We start from the raw sequence: 13,537 nt of genomic DNA, 5'->3' as shown, positions 1-13,537 counted from the left end.
CGTAGGTTTCAATCCCATCGCCTTAAAAGAGGACACGCTGGTTCTACAACACATGGCACATTCACACTCACACTGTTGGGTAATGGCAAAAAAAAGGGGCAGTTTTCTGATAAAAATAAAGTTAGCCACTGCCTACTGCAGCTGAGTTCCGTGGCAGAGCGAACTGACGGGAGGAATGCAGACAGCGGTATGCTGATGCAGTGCAGATCCCATACGTGTTCGTCCCTTGCTGCTTCATAGCATCACAGAAGCTGCACTACTCCCTTTGAAAATGGTTATTTCTAAGTGCTTTCTCTGCTTACTCATTTAACACACCAACAATAAAAAAGTTTCCTAACCCCCAACGCGTTTGTACCGCAATTAAAGCCAACGACAATTAACACAATCTGTCGGAATTAATCACGATGCCTCATGTCAGTTTACTTTTTTAAGCAGAAATCTGGGCTTTGCAATCAAAACATTTATGTATTTGAGAAGTATCTTAACTCTCATTATCCCGAGCTCCCTCAATGCGGTGCGTAGGCTGGCTTGCCCGTAGCAAACCCAGCAGCGATGAATGCAGGGGAAGCGACTGCAACGCAAACCTAGGGGAAGCTTTTTTTGCTCTCCACCTTTCTGTTCTTTCCCCAGCTCTCTCCCCCCAGCTCATATTTTGGGACGATGTTTGCCAGACGGTAAGGCTGTAGTTTCTAATATCGAGTCATGCTGTCTCAGTCAGGTTACACCATGTCACTTCCAACACACGGAGCGACGTTACCTCCCTGACACAACTTGACACGATGTCACGACACATCGAGTCCGAAACATTATTATTGCTGTTATTTTTTCAGCCTGTCCCTTCGCCCCCAGTGATAACTGTGAAGATCACAGCAAGGTGTTAGTACCTCCACTGCTTCCCTTGGCACCAAGGTAGGCTTTCACTCACGAAGCTGTACAGTGGCTGTCAGACCCCACGGATGATGTGGTTGTCACATGAGGGCTTGCACGGCTCCAAAAGCACTGCTACAATGAGACCCAGAGGCTGGGTGAGTGGGCAGCTGCCCCTGAGCCCCAGCACAGCTTGCTGCACAGCCCTGGGAGCGCAGCATGCTGCAGACCCCACCAACAAGTCGGCCAGCATTCTTGTAATGCACCAGCATGGTGGGGAAACCATCTCCGACAGCCTGCACTCTCCACAGCGACAGCTGTGAACCCCACCTTGCTGGTAAGGACCACATAAGAAACACCCCCCAAAACCCCACATGGCAAACCCCTCTCCAAACCAAGGGGAGCAACTGGATGCTGGCCACAGCAGCAGGATTTTTAGGTGGCAGAAATCAGACTGTTCTGTGATAAGACATAGAGCCGGTTATGGGAGTAATGCAGATCCCCTTTTAACACTCACAGATGGGCACACAGAGCCCGTTTGAATCAAGTGGGAAGAAAGGCAATACGGCAAAATGAGCTCTTCATAAAGAGTTTCTCCTCTCCACTTCATCTCCTACTTGTTTCCCCAGCACTTTTAGAAGTGAGCGCCCTTTCTCCTGGAGCACAACTGCCTGGCCAACAGCACAGAAGGTTTCTGAGTGCTGCCACCCCACATCCCTTCCTTCAGAGGTTTGCTGCCCACTGCACTCCCTTCAGGCGCACCCTGCACTCATTTCCTCTTTAGCTCTGCCACTGTTACCCCCTTCTATGCAGCCGCTCACGAGGACTCCTGGAAGGAGGCTGCTGAGAACTGTCTGGATAATCAGCAGACTCGCTTTCGTCTCCTCACAGCGCCAACCCCGAGCTCCTCGTGTTTAATGAGCGCGTTAGGAGCCCCGTTAGGAGCCCCTGCAGAGCTCCCTGCTCCCTGCAGCCCACCTGTACCCCCGCAGCGCCCGGCAGGCGCGAAAACAGCTGGCACGAAGGCATCGCCCCGCTCACTGTTGCGCTTAGGGGACAGTGACGGATGCGAGCCTTCCCCCTCCCCCAACACTCCGCGCAACATGCGAGCAAAACTTGCATCGCTCCGTTCTGAGCGGGGTGACCCTCGAAAGGCAAGCTCCGCTCCGCATCCGCAAGGAATTATCCCGGCCTCTGCCGTCGCTTCCCCCTTTTACCTTCCGCCCGGGTCGGTTGGACCAGAGGGTCCTTCGGCGCTCTGCCGGGCCGGGGAAGTTCGCTCCCTCTTCTGCTCCACGCACGCGTTCGGCTGCAGCGCCGCGGCCGTACACGGAAGGCTCCGAGGGACGGCCGCAGCGGCTCCCGGGGCCGGGCGGCGCGGGGCCACGGATCGGGAAGCGCTGGAGCCCCGCGGCCCCTCCCCGGTTGCCGGCGGCTCCGCGGCGGGCGGGTTCGAACCTCACCGCGGCAGAGGCTCCGCGTCCAAAGGAGAGCGGAGAACAGGAGAGAGGGAAACCCGCGGAAGAACCGCGCGCGAAGGCGCTCCCGCCCGCCGCCCCGTACTCACTTTTGCCGAGTTGGAGCCCCGCACCCGGCGCACAGCCGCTTCCCGGCCGGGCGGGGACGCTCCGGGGCCAGCGGGGCTGGGACGCGCCGCAGCCGGCGAACCCCCGGCGGGGAGCGGCCGCCGCGGGGCCCTTCGTGAGGCTGCGGGACGGCCCGCTCCCTCCCGCCTCCCTCCCCGCGGCCCGGCCCACCTACCGTCCTCCTTGTCCAGCACCATCGTCCCGGGCGCCGGGGGCGGCCGCCGCCGCTCCGGCTGGCTGGGGAGCTCCGGGGCGGCTCCGGGCTGGGCTGAGGAGCTCGGGCGGCGGGCGCTGCCCCGGGACGAGCGCTGGGAGCGGCCAGAGAGGCGGGCCGGCGCGGCTCGGCGGCCAGCTTAGGTGCGGGGCCGGCGGGGCTCGGTGCGGAGCTCGGTGCGGGGCACCGCGGCCCGGCTCCGTCCTCCCGCAACCCGCGCTGTCAGAAATCGCCGCGGTGCGGTCGCAGACGGCGGCTCGCAACCTCTCCCCGCTTCGCTGCTGCGGCCGCGAGAGCTTTCCCGGCTTCTAAAGTGCTTTTCTCTCGATTTCACTCTAAATCTAAAATTATATTCAAAGGCGGGGGGGCGGGAGGGAGGAAAGCTGCGAACCTATCACGGAAAGCAGAGGCACTTGCCGCCTGCCTCCCGCCCGCTCGCTCTCTCTCTCAATTTATGTGCTCTGCGCTCTCTCCTACTGCTGAATAAATGCACACATTTCCCAGGGACCCTCAGATTCCCCTGTTAATTAAATCAATTCATTATGCTCAGATCTGATTAGCAGCCCCTTCCCCCCCTCTTTGAATCAATTATTCAATACACAAACATAATTGCCTGTGCCAGAGGTGTCTAAGTATTAGCTTATTTAACTCCAAGGACACTAATTACCCCTAGGGCAAGGGAACTTTTCTCATTAATTCTGACAAAACACAAAAGCACAGTTAAAGTGTGTGTGTATATACGTGTGTGAGAGAGAAAATGGGGGAGCGCCCAGCCGGGGAGGGAGGCATTCCTCTAACGCACGTGTTACTATACAAATAAGCTCTATTTTCTTTCTACCTTTTGCATCAGACCGTTTCCCACATCTCCTTCCACCAAAATAATCTCTTTTAAAGTAGGGAGCAGATCTGCATCGCAATGGTGGCAGCCAGACCCCAACGGCACAAAGTACATAGGAGTGATGGGCAGCAAAGCAGGATTCGCAAATAGTTTTGTTTATCAAAGCAGAAAACTGCGCGGCAGACAATCTTCTGTACTTTAGAAACCAGTGAAAGAAATGGCCCTCTGCTGCAGCCGGTAAGATGATACATAATCTAGTATGTATTGGGAACGGTTCTGAATTGTTTACCATTTGAATTAATGTCAGTGCCCACTATTAATGTACTTGCTTCCTACATTTACCATAATGGGCTTGATTTCCATTAGCCGAAGCTGGAATGCTAAAAAGAGCCTGGGCAAGACTGATGCAGACTGAGATCGACCATCACTACAGCATCTGAGACACATGGCTTCTGGCTTGCACGTTACCCAAATTTTACCTCTGCATGACCCTCCTTTCAATTAAAAGAAAAGGGGAGTGGGGGGGGAGGAAGAAAAAGGAATAGTAATTGATTCCCCCAGATTAGGTTTTTTACTTTGTAAAGACCTATATTGTTCATGTCCTCAACGTGTGCAGAAGTATTGAAGATTTTCTTTTTGTTTCCTTAGGCAATGCATGAGCCAATCCATTAATCCATTTGGCTTTATATATCAGGAAACTGATATTAGCTCAGCTCATCTATTTGGTTTTATTCCCACCCCATTCCCTCCCCCCCCCCTCCCCCAAAAAGCTGCCTTTTTTTGTACCTTGTTCAGGCTGGTCCCCTTTCAGAGGAGACAGAGCATGTTTGGTAGGTTTCAGAGGAGAAAATGCTGCGTGTCTCCTCTTGGGAACCTCCCCAGTTCCCCATCGTCACATTCCCCCCCGTCAAGACAGCTGTGATTACACTTGCTCAGTTGGCAGCCCTCCCCACTCACGCAAAGCACACCTTGTACACTGAGAACCCAGGTGGGGCCGTGGGCAGCCAGCACACAAAGCTGCTGTTCTCCCCGCAAACAGCACCAAAAAGCTCAGCAAACAAACTGGCTCTGCACTGTGAGCATAAATAGGTCTGGGGACATAAAGTTGTGTTTCATTAACACAGTACCTCTGTCTGTAATGCACACGTGTAAGGACAAAAATGCCTACAACTTCCTAACACAACAAACCCCATTTCCAGTCTGTGGTACACACGGCACCCCCAGGAACTCTAACTCAGTGAACCCATTTTTATTTTCCCTCCCAACAAAGCGTTGTGTATCAGAATGTTTCTGTCTGTACCCAAGGTCCCTGAGCCCATTCCTTTGCTCCCACTGCCAAAGAGTTTGGACGCAAAGCTACAGCCTCAGGATCTCAGTGTGCAGCTGTAGAGCCCTATTCTGAGCTTTGCTTACAGCTTCACCTAAGCACAGACCTACCGAGCAGCAGGTATTTGTCTGTGTGCACTGGAGCTCAAGGTCACTGTTGGGATGCCAAGGGTGAAACGGGAAGAAACTGAAGGAACAGATGTTGACTTCGGTACCATTCTTAAGAAGTGATGTTCACACTTGAATTGAGAGAGATGTGGTCACTGGAGATGAAAAAGAAAGAGGTGGAGGGGAAAAGCGAGAGGCAAATTTGCACATGTGCACGCGCATGAGGGAGCGTCACACAAGGGAAGAAAAAATAATGCAAAAGAATGACAAAGCCTACATCATTCCATTCCCAAACAAACGTTCTGCAGTTTGCTGTAATCCTAACACTATATCTACATGGATTTGGGGTTTTTAGCCTTAACATGGGATGACTCCCCGTATAAAGGCCCTCACTTCAGGTAGATGACTTTTTTAGTGTGGCAAAGTGCTATTCTGAATGGTTTTCCTTTGGATCTGTTCAGTGAGTCCTTTCAAACAAGTGAGCAGCTCTGAGTAATTTCCAAGCCTCCTTCACCCAGTGGGATGGAAATGCCATACAAAGAATTTTACCACGCTTCCATTTAATAGCCCCATGACACCACACAGATGAGCAGCAGGTTACAGTGCTTACAGACAACGGGTGTCACAGGGAGCAACTGGGAACATTGACCCAGGTCAGTGGCAGAACTGGGATCCAGCCTCAGCTGCCACATCTCCAGCTTTTGCAGCACAGTGTCCAGGCAGAGCTTCAGCAGGGGAGGACCATGCCTGCAGCCACTGAGGTACCAGGTATCACTTACATTGCCCACCCCATTACTGTACACTCTGTCCAGGCAGCACTGGGAAGTCACTGTGCTCAGTACTGCAGAAATGCAGATAAAAGAGCAGCTGTTCTCCGCCCAGGAGAGCTTTTGCTCTAGTACAAATTCCCGGTACTCATGGTGTGGGAGGAAAGAGGCCACAGGAAGGAAAAACATCCACGTGCTGAAGCAAGGATAGGGCTCGGAACTCTGGCTCTCACTGTCTAGCTGGTCTTCCTTTCATTTTGCTACTCTTGAGCACAAGCAAAAGAAAATCAAGTTTCTTAAGAACAACGTGCAGCCCTTATTAAATTGCAAAGGAAGCCTGCAATATACTTAAGTCAAGCCTTCAGCAGACCCGTGAGGTTTCATATTATCCCATGCTTGAATGAGGCAGATGACTGGAGCAAAAACCAGCTAATGACATAAAAGCATTCTTCTACTTTCAGTCTCTCTTAATTAAGGAGTTGGTTAATGTTTCAGTGTTGGGAATTATAAAGCTTCATCGGGGAGGTTAATATGTTTTTTTTATTTTATCTTTCAGCTGACAGGAGGAAGAAAAACCAAAAACAAAAAAGAAAAGAGGGTGATTAAGCCACGTGGCAGTCAGAACCCCACACGGAGGGCAGGATCAGGCCGTACCAAAGCCTACAGCCGCACACGGTGAATTTAGCAGCTATTACTGAAGTCAGATTTCTGAGCAGATGAGATTTGTCTGCTGGTTTAGACACATGGATTATATTGCTTGAAACTACCCAAATAAGCAAAACAACTTACACAGCTCCATACTGAATTAGCCCTCCCAGTCATTACCCATTTCAGAATCACTTACACCTAGCCTGCGAGTGTCAGAAGAGACTGACCACAGTTCTGACCTTACACTGCAATTCAACAGTTCCTGGGAAGGAGAATCACAACAGCTCTGAAAAGTTATGTTCACAGAGAACATGGGCTGCAGTTCAAAAGACCACTTAAACATATACCTGAGATCTGCAGACCTCAGTTATGTCAACTCCTGCTTGACTAACTGAACTTCTGTGCATATATATCATAAAAACAAACCAGATTCAATTCTGATAATGTTCTGCATGAAAATAATGTTAAATGTTTTTGCAAATATGAGGTACTAAAAAAAAAAAGAAATAATGCCATGTTAAAAACACAGCAATTCCTTTGATAGAGTAAAAACAGCAAAGCTTCAGAAACACAACATCTAGCGAATGAGCTCTCTACCATGGTGATATAAGGCTGACACTTTAAGTCATTAGGCTTTACAACCTGTAGCAATCTTCAAAAGAAACTTACAGCTGATAAATTAGTTATTTAGAAGTTTTGCTGCTGTTCCCCATAGCACAGACTTAAAAAAAAAAAAAAAAAAAAAAAAAAGTATTTCTGAAAAACAGAAGCAGTAAGACCTAAATTTTTGGTCTGCTTCCTGGTTTCACATGTAAATCCTGCCTTCCCACAACAGGTTGGTAGCAATGAACTCCATAACATTTCTTTCTACAGGAGAATCCACAATGTTTGAGTGGGTATAAACCACTGGAGGATCAGGTTGGGTGTGACACTTTGCAGACCCATCAGCATCTCCCCAGCATCCATACAGCTGGAGACAAGGACAGGTCTATGTGGATGGCTTCAGAAGAAGCCCAAACTAGGAGCTAGGACAGGCTAGCTTCCCCCAGGCCTCAGGGAAAGCATGCTTACAGGAGATGGATCTTTTCCAAAATAAGCCTCCTTTGTCTTACCACGGATGAAGCTTTCCTTTTCATGTTCTTCCACCTGCATGGTGAATCAGTTCTCAATGCCGATGTAAAGTTTCAGTTCAAACTGAAGTTAGGCAGAAGTTTGGGATTCCACCTTTAGCCCAACCTCCCTGAACAAGTCCACACATGGATTTTGGCTCTGCCACCTCTTCGCATAGCAGCCTGAACACTTTCCAGAGTCTGATGCACGAGAGAAAGGATCATTCAGAAACAAAATACCACCAAGATATGAGTACGTTGGGGCAACAGTGTTTGTGTAATGTTTCTCACTTTCATCTGGATGGATAACCAACATCCCTGAATGCTCTTCTCTGTCTTAAAGTTCATTGCTTCTGTAATGTTTTCTGGCAAGTGGCTCTGCCTTTTTTCCTAACCTCAGAGGGTGTGGTAGATAGACAAGAAAGACAAATCTGGCCTCCACGTATCTGCCTCAGTTGTTTTATGGAGGAATCCAGTGGGACAGCATCTAATTCTGGAGTGACACATGGAGCTCACGGGCATGTTGCCACATCCACTGTTCTGATCAGAGCTCATTGCTCCCAGCCTGATGTCAAGCGGAGACTAATTGAATGTGAGATGGGTGAACAGAGGCAGAACTATGGAGCTGACTCTTGCTAGCCTGTTGCTGTTGGTTTTAGTTCACCCTGCAGCACTACATGTGGTCCCAGTCACAGAACTAGACCATAACACGTCCAAAAATCCCAGCGACTTTCTTTAAAAAAGATACATTCTTCCCTCACTGCCTTGCTACTGAAGAGACCAGCAGGACTGACACAGAAAGTCAGAGGTAGAAATACATTAATTGAACAGATACAATGCAGTGTCAGGCTCTTGTTGCTTTGTGATGACAATATTCTAAGACGCTGCAGTGCCACCCGTGTTTTGTGGTTCCCTCTGTCTTTACTTGGCATAGGTGACATTTGCCAGGTCTTCATAGTGTCATTCCAACAACATGTCATCTAAAACACTGATTCTGTAGGAAAGAAGCTGCTTGCACAGTAGTGGTAGGTGCACACAAAGTATACAGCATGAGTGCTGAACACTCAACAGAGGAATTCCAGCTATTCCCAGCTCACACAGCCAGGGAGGGACTGCTGCATTGGACTGTTTTGCACGTGCTTCCACCAGCATCCAGCTCAGTCTGAATCTAATGGTGATAATCTTGACCTGTTAATGTATGAGAGGAAAAAAAACAGCCACAAAACAATGAGAGTACTATTTGACTATTCTCTTCTAAAATTAAAAAAAATGAAAGAAATCCAACCTAGGAAATTACATTATTCTTCCTTCCCAATCCAAAGACAGATACAAATTTAATGTAGGTGAAAGTTACTGGAGATCTTCTGATAAAAGTAGGCAGGTAGAGCTTCTAATGAAGGCATACACTATAGTGCACATCTTGCCAATGTTTCTTAATGAATAATATGTGCACTCAGACGAGAATAATATTGATTGAGGTCTGCAGGGAAAGTTCTCCAGGAAAAGAAAATTATTCTAGGAGCAGAGTCCTTTTTGGAAGATTTTGATCTTTTTTCGCTGCAACCTTTCCCCTCCCCTCTCTTTGTGCTACCCAAAGCAACTGACAGCCAAAAAATGAAAAGCCTGCCCTGCATCAAATGTATCTATCAGATACAGAAAGAAATTTATATACCGATACTAAGAATGGCTGCACCATTCTCCTTAGCTGGTAGAGGGCACAGCAGTGTGTAATTAGGACTGGATTACTTTACTCAGAACTGGAGCAGAGAGCAGATGTCGTGCATTAATATTGGCATTTGATTCCAGACACTTTCTCTGCCATGTTTGCAAAAACAATTTGCTTTCCTACCTTGGATCTTGCCTTGCATTTACTCTTTGGTTGCTGTGACGCAAACAAAAAGCCACCAGCGGCCACATGAAAGTACACACAGAGGGACAGGTCCAGACAGAGTAAATAGAATTTATGTTTTAATTCGTAACATTAAAAAATGTCATTTTCTTATTATATCAATTAGATTAATATTCCACTAAATGCCAGCTCAGATACTAGAGGCCACAACATTATAATGCATTTGTTAACATAAGTCAACAGTAAAGACATACCTTATTCTGAATTAATGTCATCAGAGGGCATTTGTAGCACACATGAGAGATGCATCTACCTTCTCAAACACAGCCAAGATCTTCCCCACCTGTTTTTCCACACAGAGAACTTCAGTTTTGGTTTATCTTCAGTTCGACATTTAGTGTACACTATCCTTCCAGAGGGCCTGCAATTGAATTTCATGCTGTTAAAAAATACTGGACCACGTCCTGAACTGCAGCCAGCTTGTATTTGATAGCAGCTTTATGGCTGCAGCTGAATTCTGGAGGTTTCTAAAGAGCAAAAGGTAGCCTGCCTTCATTTAAAAGAATTCAGGATGTGTTTGCAATAGTCTATACTACAGCATCACAGAGTAAACATACACTGGTCAGCACATAACCCAGCAAAGCAGCGGTGGTCAATTCTAGCTTCATCCTTATGGATGCAACCCAAAGAGAATAGCCACTGAAACTCTGCTGCAGTGGTGAGTTTGGCTTCAAGACACCATTTGCTTGGAGTGCACACCAGACTCAGACCTGTAACACCAGCAACACACCTGAAGCATCCATTTGCATGTGTTAACACCTGTTTGTATCACACATGCCATGATTCACGCAGATACTGTCAGAATATCACCAAACTCCTCTATCAGGAGGAATGTAAATCACCTCTACTTCCTCTGTTCCCTCGTCTTCCCAGTGGGTAAAGACAGAGAAATGTGATTGCAATAATGGGGTCACAGCTAAGAGACTGGAAGATCTTGAGCTTGTGAACTACTGAGCCCCCAAAAAAGCGCTCCTCTTTTTCCATGATATGCAGTAGTGGCAACTCCCCTACTCCTAAAGTGTGTGGATAAACTGACAAATTACCTTGACAAATGAGGAAAAGACTACTGAAACCAGGCAGGCAGGTTCACATTCTTCTGGTCCATCAGCAAGTGGCAGAAGTGAAGGAACTGCTATCCTAAAATGAGAAAATAACTGGAGTGAAATGGTAGTTGTTGCCACAGTTCTCTTTAGGCAGGTGAGAAACTCAGTCTGAGACCTTCAAAGATAACTACAGAAATTATATCATTCTCTCAGTAAGAGCTAGAAAAGCTCCTCGACTCACAGGGAGGTCAAGAAGTGAGAGCCCAGTGGATCATTTGTTGCGTTTTTAATGCTTCATGGCTCAGGGTCAGTCAGAAAACCCTATCTTAAGGTCGGGATGAGGGCAGTCTGGAAAACAATCTTGCTTCTCTTCTGTTACTGACAAGGCCTTGCTCAGGCTCTGCTATTTCTCTCTCTCTCTCTCATAGCAGATCACTGTAGCCCACTCTTGCTCTCTGCATTGTGATTAAATCCACCCTAGGTGCTGACATGCTGCTTCTCTGGGATCATAGCAGATCACAGGACCTTCCTTCCAGCATTCCGTAGCATTGCAACACAATGCAATTAAAAGAAAAAAAACAAAAAGCTAAAGCTAATACTGGGGAGTAACATTCCTTAGAGTGCCTGTTGATAAGTATTAATACTTATTTTTTAACAGGATCAATGAGACATCACGAGGAGCACGAGTATCAGCAAACCTAGCTGTTAACTAAGCAGTGAGCCCTATTTCTTTGGCTCTAGCCCCTTCCCACTGCAGCAACATGGCTGCGTTTGATGCATGAGGAAAGAGTGATAATCATCTATCTCCTAACCTGCTTAGGAGACAGGTTGACTTAGAAGCTGGAAGCCATAGTTTAGAAGGCCTGCTAATGATTACATCTGTTTCAAATAGACATATTTTGACTATAGTTGCCATACTGAACAGTCACTGGAGTCAAGCAATCACTTAAAAAGGCTGAGATACAACTCTGCAGTATTTTACAATGGAGTTAATAGCTAAGCTTTAGAAGAAAAACTACTGCCATCCAAACACCCGGCTGAAGCACATTCCCTTAACAAACACCACTCATTGCTTACCTATGAACTCACACTACAACACCCTTGCAAATGATCTATAATGCCTTGCATTGCTAGTGTATCAAATTTGCATATTTGCCTCAAATATTTATAAACCAATAGACATAAGCATGTGTTTAAAGGTGACTATCATTACAGACATAGTTTTTGCATACTTTAATTAATTCAAATAATCACATTTTGCCTTATTAAACATTTTGGGGATAAAATACGGCTTACCATTAGTTCTAAGCACTGAAAAACTGTTAGAAAGGAACAGCACTGCCAAAAAAAAAAAGCAAGAGAGAGAACGTGAACATACAAAAACACTTCACAGAAATGTAACTATAAGACCTAATGCCACGGAATGACTAACAATAACATATGTATTACTTTTAAACAAGAGAGCAATTTTGGATAACTTTCCACCTCTTTGGTACTTCAGATTAGGCCTCATGAGTTGTAACCATGCAACAGAAGCAGAAAGCAGCAAAAGAGCCCGCTCCCCTTTCACATCTTTAAAATAGACCTCAGAAGCAAGGATAATTCCCCATTTCCTTCAGCTGCTTATTTACTGGTGCTTCCCCTCTCATTTAATTAGAGTTAAAAAAAAACAACAGCAACAACTGGCCCCGACAGTTTTCCAAAACTCTTTCCCACCAACAGTCCCTTTTCTTATCAGAGGTACTAAGAGGCACCGAGAACAGCTGTGTAGTTTGGAACAAGTTTCTCAGTCAGTCCCCTTTTAAAGCTTTTATGTACCTAAGAAGTATAACCCTGCCTGAGAGACAGCGATTAAAGTTTTTAAAGAGTACAGAGATTTTACAGAGAGCAGCATGAAGCTCAGGACCAATTAAATGTCATCTTAAGTACTTAACTGAAGCATTTTTTCATACGCTAGGAATCAGTTAAGTGGAAGGTGCCAAATTAAACCTACATTTTAATTTTTGCCATTGAGTTAATCTCAAGAGATTATGCATTGTATTTCAGGAACGACTTCAGAAAGCTTTCAGTAGGGCAGTCTCTGTTAAGTTGGCTTCAGGAGCTCTGCGGAAGTCTGAGAAAAGAAAACACACATGGGAAATTCAGCATACTCAGGAGCAAATATGTGCAAATAACAAATAAAGTGTTGCAATTAAGCTCAGAATAATGCAGGTGGTATCACATGAGGGGGTCTCAGTTAAGGGAGTCTCAGTCTGTATGAGGACATTAAGTGAGCTTGTTCTGTTTTCAGGCAAGAGCAATAAAATCCAGCTTTTCCTTTCTCCAACACGTGAGTAGTTAATTTGCAGCATGTAATAATATGATACAGTGATCCACATGCCCTTTCTTTGACAATGCTTCTCTCAAGCAAATGTGATTTTGAGAGATTCTGGGGAAAAAGAGGATGCAGTAAAACTCTGGGGACCAAGGCAGGAGGTCTTGCAGCTGGAGCACTAGACTAGAAGTAGGGAGACTTAGAATTTGTTCCAAGTCTGGTACATGTTTTCCATACAATATCTAATAGATCTCTCAGGCAACAAAAGCAAAATGTCAGGTGGCAAACAAAATTTTTCAGACATGTTTAGATGCTCCCAGCAAAAATTTGTACATGAAAAAAAATAGAGGTTTTTCTTAGCAAGATGGACATAAACTAAGAGCGTAACCCTGGCCTAACCTAATTGTAGCCAACCATCCCCACACTCTCCTTGGAAGGGTAATTAGTCTTGGGTTTTATTTTGCTTTTTTTTCCTCCTTGGTTACATCAATAACTAGAGCGCAACTTCAAGGAGAACTTTTAGTATGTTCAAGAGAAAGAGAAGGAAAAGTGTGGGCCAGCTTTGCTGATTGCAAGGGAGCAACGTGCAGCTCCTCCATACCTGTACACCCACACTACAACCTCACTTGGAAAAGCATGTAAGCTTTTGGCTCAAAGTGTAGCACTGGCCATCTGTTACAGTTGGTGATACAGCTGGAAAGATTATTGTGGTGAAAACGGGAAAAGAAACAAAGAGGGAACAGAAAACAAACCTATATCCAAAGACATTCACAGAAAAGACTCCACAGAAGAGGGATCTCCAGAAAGT

The 13,537-nt window shown here is 46.4% G+C and overlaps 1 protein-coding gene across 4 annotated transcripts in view; it reads right to left on the bottom strand.

Annotated features, from left to right (window-relative positions):
- LMO1 (LIM domain only 1) overlaps positions 1-13,537 on the bottom strand; it is a 332,446-nt gene that overhangs the window by 44,863 nt on the left and 274,046 nt on the right. Inside the window, exons 7-11 of one of the 4 annotated variants that reach the window (XM_048950045.1) lie at positions 12,409-12,528; positions 11,712-11,753; positions 10,416-10,509; positions 9,567-9,733; positions 7,467-8,651 (exon numbers count right to left, since the gene is read on the bottom strand). In XM_048950045.1, coding sequence (XP_048806002.1) covers positions 7,467-7,506 — 40 coding nt within the window. In that variant the 5' untranslated portion in view covers positions 7,507-8,651; positions 9,567-9,733; positions 10,416-10,509; positions 11,712-11,753; positions 12,409-12,528. Of the gene's footprint in view, positions 1-2,084; positions 2,377-2,434; positions 2,556-2,628; positions 2,975-7,466; positions 8,652-9,566; positions 9,734-10,415; positions 10,510-11,711; positions 11,754-12,408; positions 12,529-13,537 lie in introns of those variants that run through there. The other 3 variants (XM_048950048.1, XM_048950052.1, XM_048950051.1) reach the window with 3 other exon arrangements.

The sequence above is a fragment of the Lagopus muta genome, chromosome 6 (assembly GCF_023343835.1).
Source record: "Lagopus muta isolate bLagMut1 chromosome 6, bLagMut1 primary, whole genome shotgun sequence".
NCBI lineage: Eukaryota > Metazoa > Chordata > Aves > Galliformes > Phasianidae > Lagopus > Lagopus muta.
Note: the sequence above shows the minus strand (reverse complement) of the source record. Positions and strands in the feature narration are given on the sequence as shown.